Source organism: Myotis nattereri (genome assembly GCF_964212035.1).
Source record: "Myotis nattereri genome assembly, chromosome: 5".
Lineage (NCBI taxonomy): Eukaryota > Metazoa > Chordata > Mammalia > Chiroptera > Vespertilionidae > Myotis > Myotis nattereri.
Window position 1 is genome coordinate 18,426,837 of NC_138080.1, and position 14,455 is coordinate 18,441,291.

General features: G+C 56.6%; 1 protein-coding gene across 1 annotated transcript; it reads left to right on the top strand.

Moving 5' to 3' along the window:
• Positions 1 to 201: 201 nt before the first annotated feature.
• On the top strand, positions 202 to 13,677 carry COPE (COPI coat complex subunit epsilon). The gene is made up of 10 exons (XM_081090734.1): positions 202 to 366; positions 5,585 to 5,647; positions 5,859 to 5,959; positions 7,646 to 7,798; positions 8,847 to 8,900; positions 9,371 to 9,452; positions 10,624 to 10,779; positions 12,177 to 12,245; positions 13,284 to 13,358; positions 13,457 to 13,677. The coding sequence occupies exons 1-10, from the start codon at positions 241 to 243 to the stop codon at positions 13,502 to 13,504; spliced, it is 927 nt and encodes a 308-aa protein (XP_080946860.1). The 5' UTR covers positions 202 to 240; the 3' UTR covers positions 13,505 to 13,677.
• The last annotated feature ends 778 nt before the right edge of the window (positions 13,678 to 14,455 follow it).

Sequence of the window (14,455 nt, forward strand, 5' to 3'; positions counted from 1 at the left end):
TATCCTTACCATGTTTTCTCCAATCCCATTGGTTCGCAGGATTAACTCAAACTACAATTCCCGAAATGCTCTGAAAGACGCACTTGCGTCACCCGTCCCTTTACTTTGGTTTAGGAATCTCTCATTGGCTCATCTTCAGGCCGGAACGAGTAAACTACATTTCCCGGCGTGCCCCGCGGTGACTCCCTGCTTCCTGTAGACGTGTCCCTCCGGAAGAGGAGTGAGTGACACCAGAGCGACATGGCGCCCCCGGCTCCGGGTTCGGCTTCCGGCGGCTCTGGAGAAGTGGACGAGCTGTTCGACGTGAAGAACGCCTTCTACATCGGCAGCTACCAGCAGTGCATCAACGAGGCGCAGCGGGTGAAGGTGCGGCCGCTTCGGGGCCGGGGACTGAGGTGGCGGCGCTTCCTGCTGCCGCGGGTCGCGCTCTGTTTTTAAAAACTCTTCTGGCGGCGTTTACCCCCACGCACCTCTTCAGAGGCGGTGAGGAGTAATCCTCCCATGACAGGACCCGAAGCAATAGCAGTTTTTACTCTCAGAGCGCCCGCTCTGCGTCCTGGAGGGCGTTTGAGTTGGGGGTTTATGCTCTATAATAATAATGGCAGTAGTTCTCGTTTGTTGGGCGCCCACACTGGCCGCCCTACCCTCAATCCCCGTGAAGTAGGGACTGTTTATCTCACTTTACAGGTGAGAATACCCGCTCTCAGAGAGGAATGACGTCCCCAGCGTCACCCTGCCCCACGAGCCCGGTTGTTTCTCCCCAGACTCGCTCATTCATTCATTCATTCCTCAGTGAGCATCTGGGGGGGGGGGGGGGTCAGGCAGAGTGTTCGTGCTGAGCTCAAAAGAGTGACAAAATAGACAAAACTGTCAGCTCTCTTTTGGGAAACAGTAAACAAGTAAGTAAATGAGTACACAAGTCAGGAGTCGTGTGATGGAGAAGGAGGGAATGAGCTGGCAGTCTGAGCTAGAAAATGAATCTTCATGGCAGGACCTTTACGAGAGGGACATGGACCTTCTGTCACTTTGGGAGAACCATATGGCAGGGTCTCTGCCTGTGTCCACAGCCTCGTGTTCCAAAGAGAGGAAACAAAGAAGCGAGTAAACAGTACAACTCGAGCCCTTCGTGTGGGCAAGGGGAGATAAAAAGAACTCCGTCCGAACCGGGGAAGGGTGGCTGCTGAGTGTGGGAGTGGGCCAGTCAGGCCTGCCTTTCCCATTGTCCTCTGAACCTGAGACTGAACTTTGAGAAGCTTCTAACCCCCTAAGTTACTGCAAAGGTGCTGTGGCAGGTGTGAGCCCGGGGTCGTCAAGGCAGACGCGGCCCGTGTGGCAGAGGTAGGGGGGAGGTGTCGAGGGGGAGGATGGAGAATGGTGTGGGCAGGGTGGGAGGCGGCAGGGTTTTGGATTTTATTCCAGACTGATTTGGTGCCATCAGAGCACCAGAGAAGGGAGTGGCAGCCATCTTCACAGAGGCAGCCGGACGACTGGGAGGAATTTAGACTCTGAAGTAGAGAAGGCTTGCTTTCCATGCCTCTCTTCTTCGGCCGTGAACCTGATGCCTCTGAGCATCTTCGGGAAGCTGTCAGGGTTTGTTGAGATAACATTTGCACCATTGTGTTAATTTTCTGTGGCTTCCCCGACAACTTACAACAAAGAGCATAAAACAACACTACTTTATTCATCTCTCGCCGTTCCTTGGGTCAGAAGTCCAGTGTGGCGCTGACCATGCCACATTCAAGGTGTCGTCCAGGCTGTGTCTCTTCTGGAGGTGCTAGGGAACAGTCTGCTCTCAAACGCAGTCAGGTTGTGGGCTCTCCACCAGGGGTCACTCTTAGCTCCTAGAGCCGCGGTTCTCAACCTTCTGGCCCTTTAAATACAGTTCCTCATGTTGTGGTGACCCCTAACCATAAAATTATTTTCGTTGCTACTTCATAACTGTAATGTTGCTACTGTTATGAGTCGTCATGTAAATATCTGATATGCAGGATGGTCTTAGGCGACCCCCGTGAAAGGGCCGTTCGACCGCCAAAGGGGTCGCGACCCACAGGTTGAGAACCGCTGTCCTAGAGGCTTTTCTCCAGCCTTCCACCTGCCTGCGTATGCTCCACCCCATCCCCAGTTCCCATCTTGGAACCACCATGGGGAAGGTCTCGAATTTCCCCTTCTGCTGCATTCCTTCTGCCCAGGCTCTGCTTTTAGGGCTTCTGTGATTAGACGGGCCCTCCCGAGTAACCAGTATACTCTTTCTGTTTTAATCATGTCTGCGGAGTCCCTCTGGGCAACCTCATTTGCCCACCGTCAGAACTGTATGTGCCTCCTTGCCAGGGTGGTCTAGGCTGTGAGAAGATTGAGATGGACCTGGGCTCAGATTCCAGTTCTTTCATGTTGTCTCTGCAGCTAGGGCTGAGCTTCAGTTTCCCCTCCTGACACTTCTCAGTAGGGCCACTGTGAAATTCAGCATTGTACTCATGTTCGCCTTTTGGCTTCTGCCATGTGTCTGTGCTGCTCACATCATAGCAGTGTGTTATTTGAGTCTTCTCACATCATAATATGCAAACTTTACATCACCGCTGACGGAACCAGTGTGATCTGCTATACGTAGAGAGTGACTGAAAACAAAGGGAATCGTACCAGTGATCACTCTGGCTGGGGGCACACACAACCCAGCTTCTGAGCCACAGACATTGCCAAGAGGGCTCTCTGAGGCACCCAGGGAATGGAAGCACTGTCCCTGCTGAGCCATCTGATGTCAATGAATTCTGGTCCATTGGAGCACCTAAGCCTCTTAGGCAGCCTGTGTTGCATTGAATGCTACCCCAGAAAGATATGTCCAACCCAGAACCTATTAATATGACGTATTTGGAAAAAGGGTTTTTTCGGATGTGATTCAATGAAGGATCTCTAGATGAGATCAGCTGGGATTTAGGAAGGCCCTAAATCGTGTAATTGGAGAGGAAGGCAGAAAGGTTTGAGGCAGACAGAGAAGATGGAGGCAGAGGTTGGGGTGATACAGCCATAAACCAAGGAATGCCTGGAACCATCAGAAGCTGGACGAGGCAAGGAATAATTCTCCCCTAGAGCCTTTGGCGGGAGTGTGGCCCTGCTGACACCTTGATCTTGGACTTCTGGCCTCCAGAACTGTGAGAGAATACGTATCTGTTGTTTCAAGCCCCCAGTTTGTGGTAGTTTGGGACAGTGTCCCAGCAACCTCAGATGGGCAGGACCTGAGGTGGTTCCAGGTGGAACACAGGTATGTCCTAGCACTATGTCACCATCACGTCCCTGTTTGTTGGACATTTTTTAAGCGCCCACAAGATGGCAGGCACACCAAGGTATTGGGGACAAAACAGAAGAAAGCCTGAGGAGCTGACATCTAGTGTGGTCAGGTGACTCTCATGGCCAATAGGGGAGGGGATGCAACCCCCCCCCCCCCCCGCCCCATCACTCACCTCTCCAGATAGTACCTCTTGCTCTCAGGCTTCACTGCACCTGTCCACTACTGGGGGCAGGTAGACCACCTGGTGTCAGACAGCATTGACAGGCTTGGGCCTTCTGGCTTTGCTGGTTTCTGAGTTCCCAGGGAATTCGCATGAGCTGTCAGAACTGGGGACCCACAGTCCCACAGAGCGCTCAACTCACCTGGTGCCCCTGGTCTGTACATCTGTCGTTTTTGTTGATTTTTAGAGAGATAAGGGAGAGGGATAGAGAGAGAGAAACATCAATGAGAGAGAAACATCATCAGTCAGCTGCCTCTGGCACGACCCCTATAGGGATCTAGCCTGAAACTGGGGCATGTGCCCTGACCTGGAATCGAACTGGTGACCTCTTGGTTCATGGGCCTATGCTCAACCACTGAGCCACACCAGCCGGCTGTCCTTGTTCTTACGCCTCTCAGAAGCTCTTCTGATTGAGAAGCTCCCAGTGTCCACGTGTGGCTTTTGGTAAGACCTTGGCGGTCGTGCAGGGTTGGCTGTGGTGCCCATTTTACAGATGGGCAGGTTAAGAGTTTCCTCTCAGACTCAGGAGTTCCCCTCAGGTTCCCCCATTGTGTCCTTTCTTCAAAGACACCAAGAGCCAGCATGTCTGTTGTTTTTTTAATTTAATTTTGTTTTGTTTTTGTTATCCTCACAAGAGGATATATTTTTCCCCGTTGCGTTTCAGAGAGAGTGGAAGGGAGAGGGAGAAGGGGAGAGAGAGACACACCAACTGGTTGCCTGTCGCACATGCCCTGACGGGGCTGGGGGTGGGAAGAGGTGGCATCTCAAAACCTAGGTGCATGCTCTTGTCCAGGAATGGAATCCAAGACCCTTTGATGCATGGACCTTGCTCTAACTGTTTAGCCACACCAGCCGAAACAACATGTCTGTTTTTCTACTGAAAGTGGTGTGGGGCCCCCATATGGGCTGTCCACACCAGTACCTCTGAGGGTCATTTGAAAGTCATTTATTTAGCAGATCCCAGCCTGGTCTCCAAGGTCAGAGAAAGCCCCTGGGACTCTGCAGTGAAGTTGGCCTGAGTCAGGCTGGGACTAGGAGCCCGGCCTCTTGTTTGTGGTCTCCCTTGGCCTGAGTGGAGGACACTGTCGCTCACCAACCTCACCCCTCAGGCTGGGGAGAAGAAGGCATGGTGACGGGATCTGGTTGTCACCTGGGGGCGGGCAGTCCTGGTGCATCCAGACCCTGTGCTGTGGCAGCCATATAGGCCATCTCTCTGCGCTTGCTGGAGAGGCCACCCCAGGTGGCTGGGCCCTCTTCCCACCTCATTTTTCTCTCCCAGCCCCTAGGGTAGCCTATGCCAGTGCCCTCACACCCTCTGGACTGTGCTGCTCTGTGTCCACCTGTCCTAGGCATACAGGGCCTCCAGGAAGTTGGCCGGCATCCTGGGGTCCAAAAGCTGTTCTCCTAAGCGAGGGTCCCTCGCCTGCCTCCACCTCCCGGGCCCTTCCGCAGTCCCACAGTGAATGCCGTATGAGGTCACCTCACTGCGGCTCCTGGGCTCTCGGTAGTGGTTAGGCCGAGGCGGTGCAGTGCGTGGGCCTCGTCACCCAGTGCAGGGAGGTCCCCGAGGTCTACCTGGCCCAGGCTAGACACAGCTGTCACTGTGCTGGGGCAGCAGAGCTGGGCTCTCCCAGGAAGGTCTTCTGCGTGAGGCAAACCTTTGTCTCTTCTGTGTGTCATGTTTAAATTAAAGAGTGTTTTAAAACAAGAACAAGACGGAAGCAACCTACGTGGAAATACCTGTCACAGAAAGTAAAGTCCTTGTCACACATCTCCACCCGGGTCCCATTGTTCTCCAGCATCACCCGTCCCCTTGGCTTGTGGCTAGAGCCGTTGTGGCACTTGGTGCCCAGTTCCGTACCTGGATGAGTGGCTGACAATTGAGCCTCGTTCCGGGGTGATGTCAGGATGGGACAAGATCAGGTCCCACCATGCTGTGTGCCCTCAGGGGAGGCTGCTCTCCTGCTGCCCAGGGCACAGGAAGTGGAAAGCCAGAGCCTGGACTTCACCTTGTCGGCTCATGGCCTCTGAGGGCCTGTCAGGCACATGGCCCTGTGGGTCCTGACCTGCCTCTGTTTCCACAGCCGTCGAGTCCGGAGAGAGATGTGGAAAGGGATGTCTTCCTGTACAGAGCGTACCTTGCACAGGTGAGCATGGGCTATGACTCTGACACCCCTGGGATGGGAGAGTAAGGGACAGTGCTAAGTGGGGGTTGGCACCTGGCAGGATGAGGAGTCCCTGGGGGTGGTGGGTGTAAGTTCTAGGCATGGAGCTTCGTTAGGGTGATGCTGGAACCGTGAGAAGCTCTGTGTTCCAGGGAGGGCGGGTGGAGCTGACCGCGTGCTTGTCTCGCCCTAGAGGAAGTATGGCGTGGTCCTGGATGAGATCAAGCCTTCCTCCGCCCCTGAGCTCCAGGCTGTGCGCATGTTTGCGGAGTACCTGGCCAGCGACAGCCAGAGGTGAGGATTGGCGGGCGGGGGGCAGTCCTTTCTCCCTGCCCCCTCACCTTCCTGTGCTTCGGTTTCCCCTACCTGGGCAGTGATGGGTTGTCCTGGCACCCAGAAACTGAATGTGACTTCACTGGAAATGGGGTCTTTGTAGATGTAAGTAGTTAGGATCTTGAGATCGTCCTGGATATAGGATGGGCCCTAAGTCCAGTGACGGATGTTCTCATAAGAGACAGAGGAGAAGACAGGCGCAGAGATTGCGGTGAGGTGGACACACCAACAACTGCTACGGCCGCCAGCACCAGGAGAGACCTGAAACTGACTCTGTTAGAGCCTCCAGAAGGAGCCAGCCCTGCCCACACCGTGTTCTCAGACTTCTGGTCTCCAGACCTTTGAGAGAGTAAATTCCTGTTTTGGTTCCCCAGTTCTTGGTGCTTTGTGCCGACAGCCTCAGGATACAGAGATGAGCAGCCTCCTGGAGCCATCGTTTCTCCCACTCTGTACTTCACTAGCCAGGGCGATGAGCCCCATGCTCATACAGAAGGGGAGGTAACCCTGGGGGCCTTCCAGGAGCGATGGCTGCTGCAAGCATTCCAGAAAAGAACCCACAAGAACACAGGGCATGGGGCGAGTGCTCCGGGAAACAGTGGCACCTGTGCAGCCATCCCTTCAGCACACTCTGCTGCCCATGCAGGCAGCCCAGAGCCCATGAGGCTAAGTATAGAATGTGAGGAACAACTACGTCACAGCCACAACAGCAGGCAGCATGTCCACACCCTGTGGGCCAGGAGCCAGGCAGGAAGCTTCCAGAGATGGCTTCCGGGGCTCCTCACACTAATCCCGTGACCTTTGTACGTGATCCCACCATGCAGAACCGGAAACAGGCTCATGGGAAAGCCTTTGTCCTTCACCTCCTTGGTGTGGACAGCGACGGGCATGTCCCTACCTTCCAGAGGCCCTCAAACACATGCACTTGGCCAGTGGCCCCCCCAGCACCTGTATGGCACATGCATTTGAAGAGACTGGACCCTAAATAGCAGTGGTGATGCAGGGTGGACCCACACTTCCTTTCTCTTGTCAACTGTAGCAGCCCACGACCCCCTTTAAAACACAGGGTCTTAGCTCCATTTTCCAGTTAAGCAGAACATGCCTCAGGCCCCCCTGGGGCTGTGGGGTGTTCAGCTGATCCTTGGTCCAGTCCTGGTTCCAGGTGGGCTGCCAGCCCCTGGCCCACCACAGCGCCCACCTGTCAGAAGTGGTTTGCGAGCTGGGCTGGGACACAGGACTCCTCAGGAAGGCAGCAACATCACTGGTGTGAAATTCACTTGTGCAGCCACATGTCCCTGCACAGGCCCCCCTGACGCGTCAGCCTGTCCTCCCGTGTTAGGGGCACAGCGGCCTGGTAGCTCTGAGGGCCAGGGCACTCTAGGCCTGGACCATCATTCATGCTGCCTGGTGGGCACGGCCCCTCCTGCACCACATCTCCCCCCGAGGCCTGGCGCACCCAGCCCGGGTTTCCTGTCTGTGTGAGGGTGAGAAGTGCCTCGTGGGAAGGTGATGAGGCTGGCATGCAGGGTACTAGGCAGAGAGAGCTGGTCCTGCTCTGTCCCTTCGCTGCTGTGCACCCTGTGTATGTCTGCTCTTGCAGCAGCCAGGCTGCTTCCTGCCGCCCTGGCCCTAAGCGCCTTGTCTTAACAGGGACACAATTGTCGCTGAGCTGGACCGAGAGATGAGCAGGAGTGTGGATGTGACCAACACCACCTTCCTGCTGATGGCTGCCTCCATCTACTTCCATGACCAGAACCCAGACGCTGCCCTGCGTGCCCTGCACCAGGGGGACAGCCTGGAGTGGTGAGTGGCCCCCGGCTCCGGACTGCTCAGAGCCTCTTTGTCTGTTGTCATGGGGATGGTGAGGTGGAGGCTGCTTTGAGAGATCTGCAGGGTCCAGGCCTCCCATTCAGGCTGCAGTTCCCATTCTTGGTCCCTTCTGCATGGCTGGGCCACTGCTGAAAACCCTGTTCTGACAGCAGAGCAGAAAGCACCTTTGTCTTTGCCTGTGGTTTCTGCATCCACATTCCCGTTGTGTTCTGGCCCTGGCCTTTCCACAAACTCCCCGGGCCCCCCAGCCCTCCCCTGAGACAGACCCTTGTTTAGGGCTGGGGCTCTGGAGCCCAGCGCACTGTGTGGTCAGCTCCACCCCCACTCCAGGAGGGCATTCTGGACCTACACTGTATCCAGGGTGCGGTGTCCAGAGCTCTGGCCCGAGGTTGCAGCTGCCCTCTCCCATGAGCTCTCTGGTGCCTGCCTTCCCGAAGTTAGTTGGTCACCACATTTGTCACATATCTGTTTACGTCCCAGCTTACTCCAGAAAGGGGTTTGCACCAGCTTAGAAACAGGTGTGGACCCTGTAAGTGTTTCTCAGGCTCCTATGAGGGCTGCTAGGTCACGTTCTGGTGGATAAACTTGAGAATGAGCAGCCACGTAAGTAGTGGACAGTCACAACTGTCTAGGGCCAAAAGGGAGGAATGGGTTCGGGAATTGTGACTGAATTTGGGAGGGGAGGTGTGCGGCATGGGTATGGTGTCCAGCCCGGACAGAGTGCCCGTGGGCCTGGAGTCTGTACTCTTGGGACCCCACAGAAGCTCCCAGCCCAAGCGTGGTCAGTGTGAGATGTGGGAGCCAGGGCCCTGGTGGGTGGAGCGGGGCTTGGCCCAGTAAGGGATGCCCACGTCTAATCCAGCTCTGCTGGACTGGTGGCCAGCCTCAGTGTCCCCCTCTGCAAGGCAGGGCTGGTGGCCTGAGCACTCAGAAATGTACTGGGAGATGGCACCCACATGGAATGAGCCCTGATGAGAGTGGGTGGGGAGGGTGTCCACTGACCATCTGCCCTGTTGCACAGCATGGCCATGACGGTGCAGATCCTGCTGAAGCTGGACCGCGTGGACCTCGCCCGGTAAGCCCCTCTCTACCTGTCCCCACCTGGGGCTGCTGGGCTGGGGCCTGTGCATCAGGTTGTCTGAACAATGATAAGCCCACGTCAGGACCCCATGGTCCTCTGCCCTCAAGGGGGCACTCAGAATGGGGACAGTCCCAGAACCCACCTCGAGACCAGAACATGGAGGCATGATTGTTTCTCCAGTTATTTCATTCCAGTCCATTGCATGACACACCATCCGTACCTGCCTTTCCCTGCAGGATTGCAGGTGGCGATGTCCATGCCTCAGTTTCCCTCTGTGATGTAGGTGCTGGGTGGGTTTTTTGAGTGTAGTGGAGCTGGCATGTCTGAGCCGAAGGTCGGGGGGTGGCTGGGCCAGAGACCATGAGCCAGCATGTGTGTGCACCCTGTGAGCAAGGAATAGGGGTGTGTTGGGGACCACCAGCCATATCACTTTGCTGCCTCCCACCTCTCTCCTCCACCCCCAGGAAGGAGCTAAAGAAGATGCAGGATCAAGATGAGGATGCCACCCTCACCCAGCTGGCTACTGCCTGGGTCAACCTAGCCGTGGTGAGCCCCTGGCCATGTAGGGGGCTTGGGGGCAGGTGTAGAAGCATCAGAGTGCCCGGAGGTGGCCCCTGAATCCAGAGCTGCTGCTCCCATGGGGGGAGTACAGATATGGGGTTCCATGGGTACACTGGGCTGATGCTTATTTGGGGCCAGGATCCCATTTCCCAGAGGAACCCCCGCTGCCCAGGCCACCCCTGGTATATTTCCCAGGCCACCCCTGGTATGTTTCCCACTTTACTGAACCTCAATCTCAACCCCACTCCGGGCTTCTCGCAGACAAGTGGCTCGGCCAGAGTCAGAGTGAACAAATTGGGGGCTCAATCCAGACTTGGGGCACATCTGCCCACACGCCTCTCCGGGGATGTGCCCCCTCCTCCAAGGTCTGATCCTGTGCCTGGAAGCTGCTCAGCTTGCTCTCTGGGCTCCTAGCACTGGGTGGTTGCCAGTGTCCCCCTGGCACCTTCCCTCGTGCCCAGCCCCCTCCTCACATGCCTGGGCACCCCATCCTCTGTCTCCTGGCAGCAGCCCTTTTTCTGGTTTCTGGCACTTGGCTGCTGTTCCCTGAGTTGCTCTTTTGTATGAGCCTTTTAAAATGTGCTCCTCATCTGTGTCTACACTGCCCTCGGGGGTGAGGCCACACCCAGGCAGGTTTCTAGCATGTGTTCGGTTTCGTCGGATGAGCCCTCTGACAGCACTCTTTGGTAGCCTTGCCTGTTTTTAAAAGCACACCTTGGTCTCAGGTTCCCTTGCAAATGTGGCCCTGCACCTTTAGCAAGAGGACAGACCTCAGACCCTGGTGGGCAGGGGCAGCGCTGCTGGTTACAGAGAAGAGGCCACCCTTGACAAACCATGTGACCCAGTGGTGTCCACTTGACCTCGGGCTGGATGCCCATGGGCTAACTCTCCCTTTGGAAGCTTCAGCTTCAAGTCTGTAAACTGAGGGCTGGGGGAGCCAAGTGTGAGGTGGCTTCTTGCTGTTTTGGCCCCTTTGGCAGAGCCCAGGCTGTGTGGGTCTCTGCACAGGGTCAGTGTCCAAGGAATGACTGCCGTGGGCTGGCCATGCCAGAACACCCATTGCAGAATGTTAGAATTGCTCTGCTCTGAGGGAGTGGGCTGGTGTAGGGCCAGGCAGCAGCGTGACAACGCAGTGATGTCGGAACTGTCCCCACAGGGAGGTGAGAAGCTGCAGGACGCCTACTACATCTTCCAGGAGATGGCCGACAAGTGCTTGTCCACTCTGCTGCTGCTCAATGGGCAGGCGGCCTGCCACATGGCCCAGGGCCGCTGGGAGGCTGCGGAGGGTGTGCTGCAGGAGGCACTGGACAAGGTAGGGCGGGCCCAGCCCATACCCCTGGGCTCCTGGAGAGGAGGCAGGTGACCTGGGTCACATGGGGATTTCATTGCTGAATCAGTTAAAATTCATGATTGCAAACAAAAATCCTGATTCTAGCTTCTCTTGGAAATGGGAGGACCTTGTCAGCTGGGGTCTGAGTTGGCCTGAGCTGAGCGGACAGCCATGCCCCAGCCCTTCCTTGCTGTTACCTTGGCTGCCTGGTCTGGGGGCCTCAGTGTGATGCCTCATCTCGGTCTGTATTTGGAAGAGACACCCAACATTCACTCTGAGGGAGGGGAGAGTGGGCTGCAGACAGGAGGTGGTGCCTGGAACTTGTCAAGAAGAGGAACCAAGAATACTCCTCTGGGGTGGTCACAGGTCTCTTCTCGCCCCTCACACCTGAGATCTTGCACTATATTTTATAACCAGAAAAGATATCAAAGCTCCTTCCATTTTTAGGAAACATCTTTTTTATTTTTTATTTTTGTTGTTGTTAATGCTCATCTGAGGATATTTTTCCATTGACTCTTTTTTTTTTTTTTTTTTAGAGTGGAAGGGAGGGGGAGAGACGAGAGAGAGAGAGAGAGAGAGAGAGAGAGAGAGAGAGAGAGAGAGAGAGAGAAACAACTGAGAGACCTTCCCCCGTCGTCGATTGGTTGCCTCCCACACACACCCCGAGAAGCTGGGTCTCTGCAAAGAAGGGCAGCATGGGTGGAGCGGCCTGCAGCGGCCATGCGTCCTGGGTGGAGCGTCTCTGCCCCAAGTGCCCCAGCAGGGCTCTCCCCCACATCCTTGCCTTATAGCCACCAGGCGCTCTGGCTGAGGTTCCTGGCGGAGGCATTGGCTAACCGGCTCCCAGAGTTCCCTGTGCCTCAGAGCCCAGCATGAGCCAGTGGGGTGATGTCACCCTCCTGGAGCTTCTGGTAATTTCCCAGCCACTTCCTGCCAAGACCTCCAGGGAGCAGGCGGGGCGGGTGGGGTCTGCCTGCTGTCTCAGACCCCATCCTCCAGCAGGAGGGACCGCTGGCTGTGGCAGCACTGAGGCTGCCTCTGGTCGGGCTTTGTTACTCTGAGGTTTGAGATTCTTGTAGTGAATGGTTCCCGGCAAGGGGGCACTGTCCTGGTTTGATCTGATGAGGCACCAGGTTCAAGAGGGAGAGCAGGTGGGAGGACCCTGAGGTCACCAGCTGGCAGACTGGCCAGAGCGGGGAGCACTCAGGGTCTTGGGGCCTTGAGCCTGTCCCACCTCTGAAGGTGTGGCCTGTGCAAGTCACAGCCCCACCCCAGGACGGTGGGGAAGGGCCATCATCCTGCCCGAGATGGGGGTGAGCAGGTCAAGTTTGGGGCCTAGAGGTGCTGACCCTGCTTGCCCTGTGTCCCCGTGTTTTTAGGATAGCGGCCACCCGGAGACGCTGGTTAACCTCATCGTCCTGTCTCAGCACCTAGGCAAGCCCCCTGAGGTAGGTGCCCTCCCCCAGTCAGGTGCAGGAGGGTTGTCTGGCCCTCACGAAGCCAGCCTGGGGCAGGTGGGGGTTTTGGTGTGGCCTCAGCTCCAGAGGAAGTTCGGGCCCTCAAGGTCTGGACTTCAGGGTTGGCCTGGGGTTTGGGCCAAAAACTACTCCCCATGGGCAGGTACACTTGCCATTGGGGCCTGGGAGGTTGGAGTTGCAGCTGTTCTCCCAGGACCCCCACCCTGGCCAGGGCCACAAGTCATCTGGTCCCATGGGTCCTATGAACAAGTGGGCTGAGGCTCAGAGAGGGCAGCAGGGCTGGGACCCTGACCTGTGCTACCTCAGGGTGGGGGGTAGGCAACAGGGTGGAGAAGGGGCTCAAGGGAGTGATCCCCACCTTGTCTGCGGGTCGGGCGGGAGGAGGCTGCTGGAGCACTGCTCATTGACTAGGTGATTGGTGACTGACCCAGCTGGCCAGGGCCCAGCCAGGGATCCGTGGTAGTCGCTTCCTGGCCCTTACAGAAGAGATCTTGGGCAGCCTCAGCTAGGGTGGTGCAGGACAGCTAGGCTGACCCTTCCAGGCACCGTAGAAACAGACCCAGACTCCTAGTCTCAGGGAGACAGACAGACAAATGCCCCAGCCCCATACAGTCAGACCTGGCCTAGTGGGTGGGCAAGGCTGCCAGCAAAGGTTCTGCTGGGGCCTATGTTTCAGTCCCCAGGCCTCTGGGTTCCTCAGACTCATCTTCCTTCCCAACTCCATTCCCCCTGACTTACCTCCACTCTGCCTGGCCCCCCACCCTCTGTCAGGGCTTCAGGTCCCTGTGTAGTCCACTCCCGTGAACACTGTGGTACACCCCCATTCACGTGCCAAGCCTGGACACTGTTCCAGGGTGGGGCAATGGAGGACATGTGGGGAGATCCGGGCTCCTGGCAGGGAGTGTGCTGAGGGGCCCTTACCCCCCCCCCGCCCCCACGCCTGCCCTGCAGGCCAGAGCCACAGGGGGTCCCTGTGTTCAGTTAACCTCAGTCTCACCTTCCCCACAGGTGACAAACCGCTACCTGTCCCAGCTAAAGGATGCACACAGGTTCCACCCCTTTATCAAGGAGTACCAGGCCAAGGTGAGCCCCAGACCCCCCAGGCCCACAGGGAGGGCTTGGAACTCAGGTTTTGACTCACATGTGTTTCCTTTCTCTTTTGCCCCCATTTTGTGTTGAAGGAAAATGACTTTGACCGGCTAGTGCTGCAATATACTCCCAGCGCCTGAGGCCGGCCCCAGATGCAGTTTCCTCAGTGGGAAGGCGAGGCCCAGCCGTGCTGCCCTCCCCGCTGGGCACCCGCCTTCATCCATCCTCCCTCACTTGGGCTGGTCAGAGCAGAGGCTGGAAGCCCAACCCCCTTCTGTCAATAAACGTCTCCACTCCAGGCTCCCCACCTGAACCATGTTTGCGCTAGCCATTTTGCGAGAGGCGTTTGGGAACCAAGGCTGGGACAGGAGGGGCCTGGCACGGGGTCCTGGAGACCAGGGTCTGTGAACAGCAGCTGTAGGGACGCCTTTGCTCCTCAGAACAGCTGCCCCGTACTGCTGAGCTGAAGGCACAGCTGTGTCCCCCGAGCCCAGTTGGCATCCAGGGAAACAGGCACAGAGAGGCCACAGCCATCAAGAGGAGCAATAGGGTTCAAACCCAGGACCTCCAGGTGGTCTGTAGGTGGTCAGGAGGCTGGAAGTGCTCAAGCCTCAGCTTGGCTAAGCAAGGAAGGAGTGTATGGGGTCCTTGTGGAAGTAAACATCCACCTCCCCAGGCCCCTGCTCCTTGGAGTCAGTCAAGTTTGAGACCTGCTGTGATTAGGGTCCTGGGTGCTGGAGCACAAGGGTGGAGAGAGAAAGGCATAGTGTTTGCCCTTGGAGATAAGAGGAAGCAGGACAACAGGGAGGGGTGGGTAGGTGGGTTAGGAGGCCTCTGTCCACCCAAACCATAAGAAGTTGCTGCCTAGAGAGAGAGGAAGGGAGAGGCACAGAGAGATGGAAACATCGATGAGAGAGAAACCTCCATCAGCTGCCTTCTGCATACTCCCTACTGGGGATCGGACCTGCAACCAGGGCATGTGCCCTGATGGGGAATCTAACCAGGAACCTCTTGGTTCATGGATTGATGCTCAACCACTGACCCACACCAGCCAGGCCAGAATAGCATATTTTAAACTATATTTTTAAAAA

What these genes read in the sequence shown, in the direction of transcription:
- COPE (XM_081090734.1), top strand. Translation starts at nt 241, where the DNA reads ATGGCGCCCCCGGCTCCGGGTTCGGCTTCCGGCGGCTCTGGAGAAGTG. An exon ending in ACAGAGCGTACCTTGCACAG is followed by an intron (nt 5,648 to 5,858) that starts GTGAGCATGGGC and finishes GTCTCGCCCTAG; the next exon opens with AGGAAGTATGGCGTGGTCCT. An exon ending in TGCAGGAGGCACTGGACAAG is followed by an intron (nt 10,780 to 12,176) that starts GTAGGGCGGGCC and finishes CCGTGTTTTTAG; the next exon opens with GATAGCGGCCACCCGGAGAC.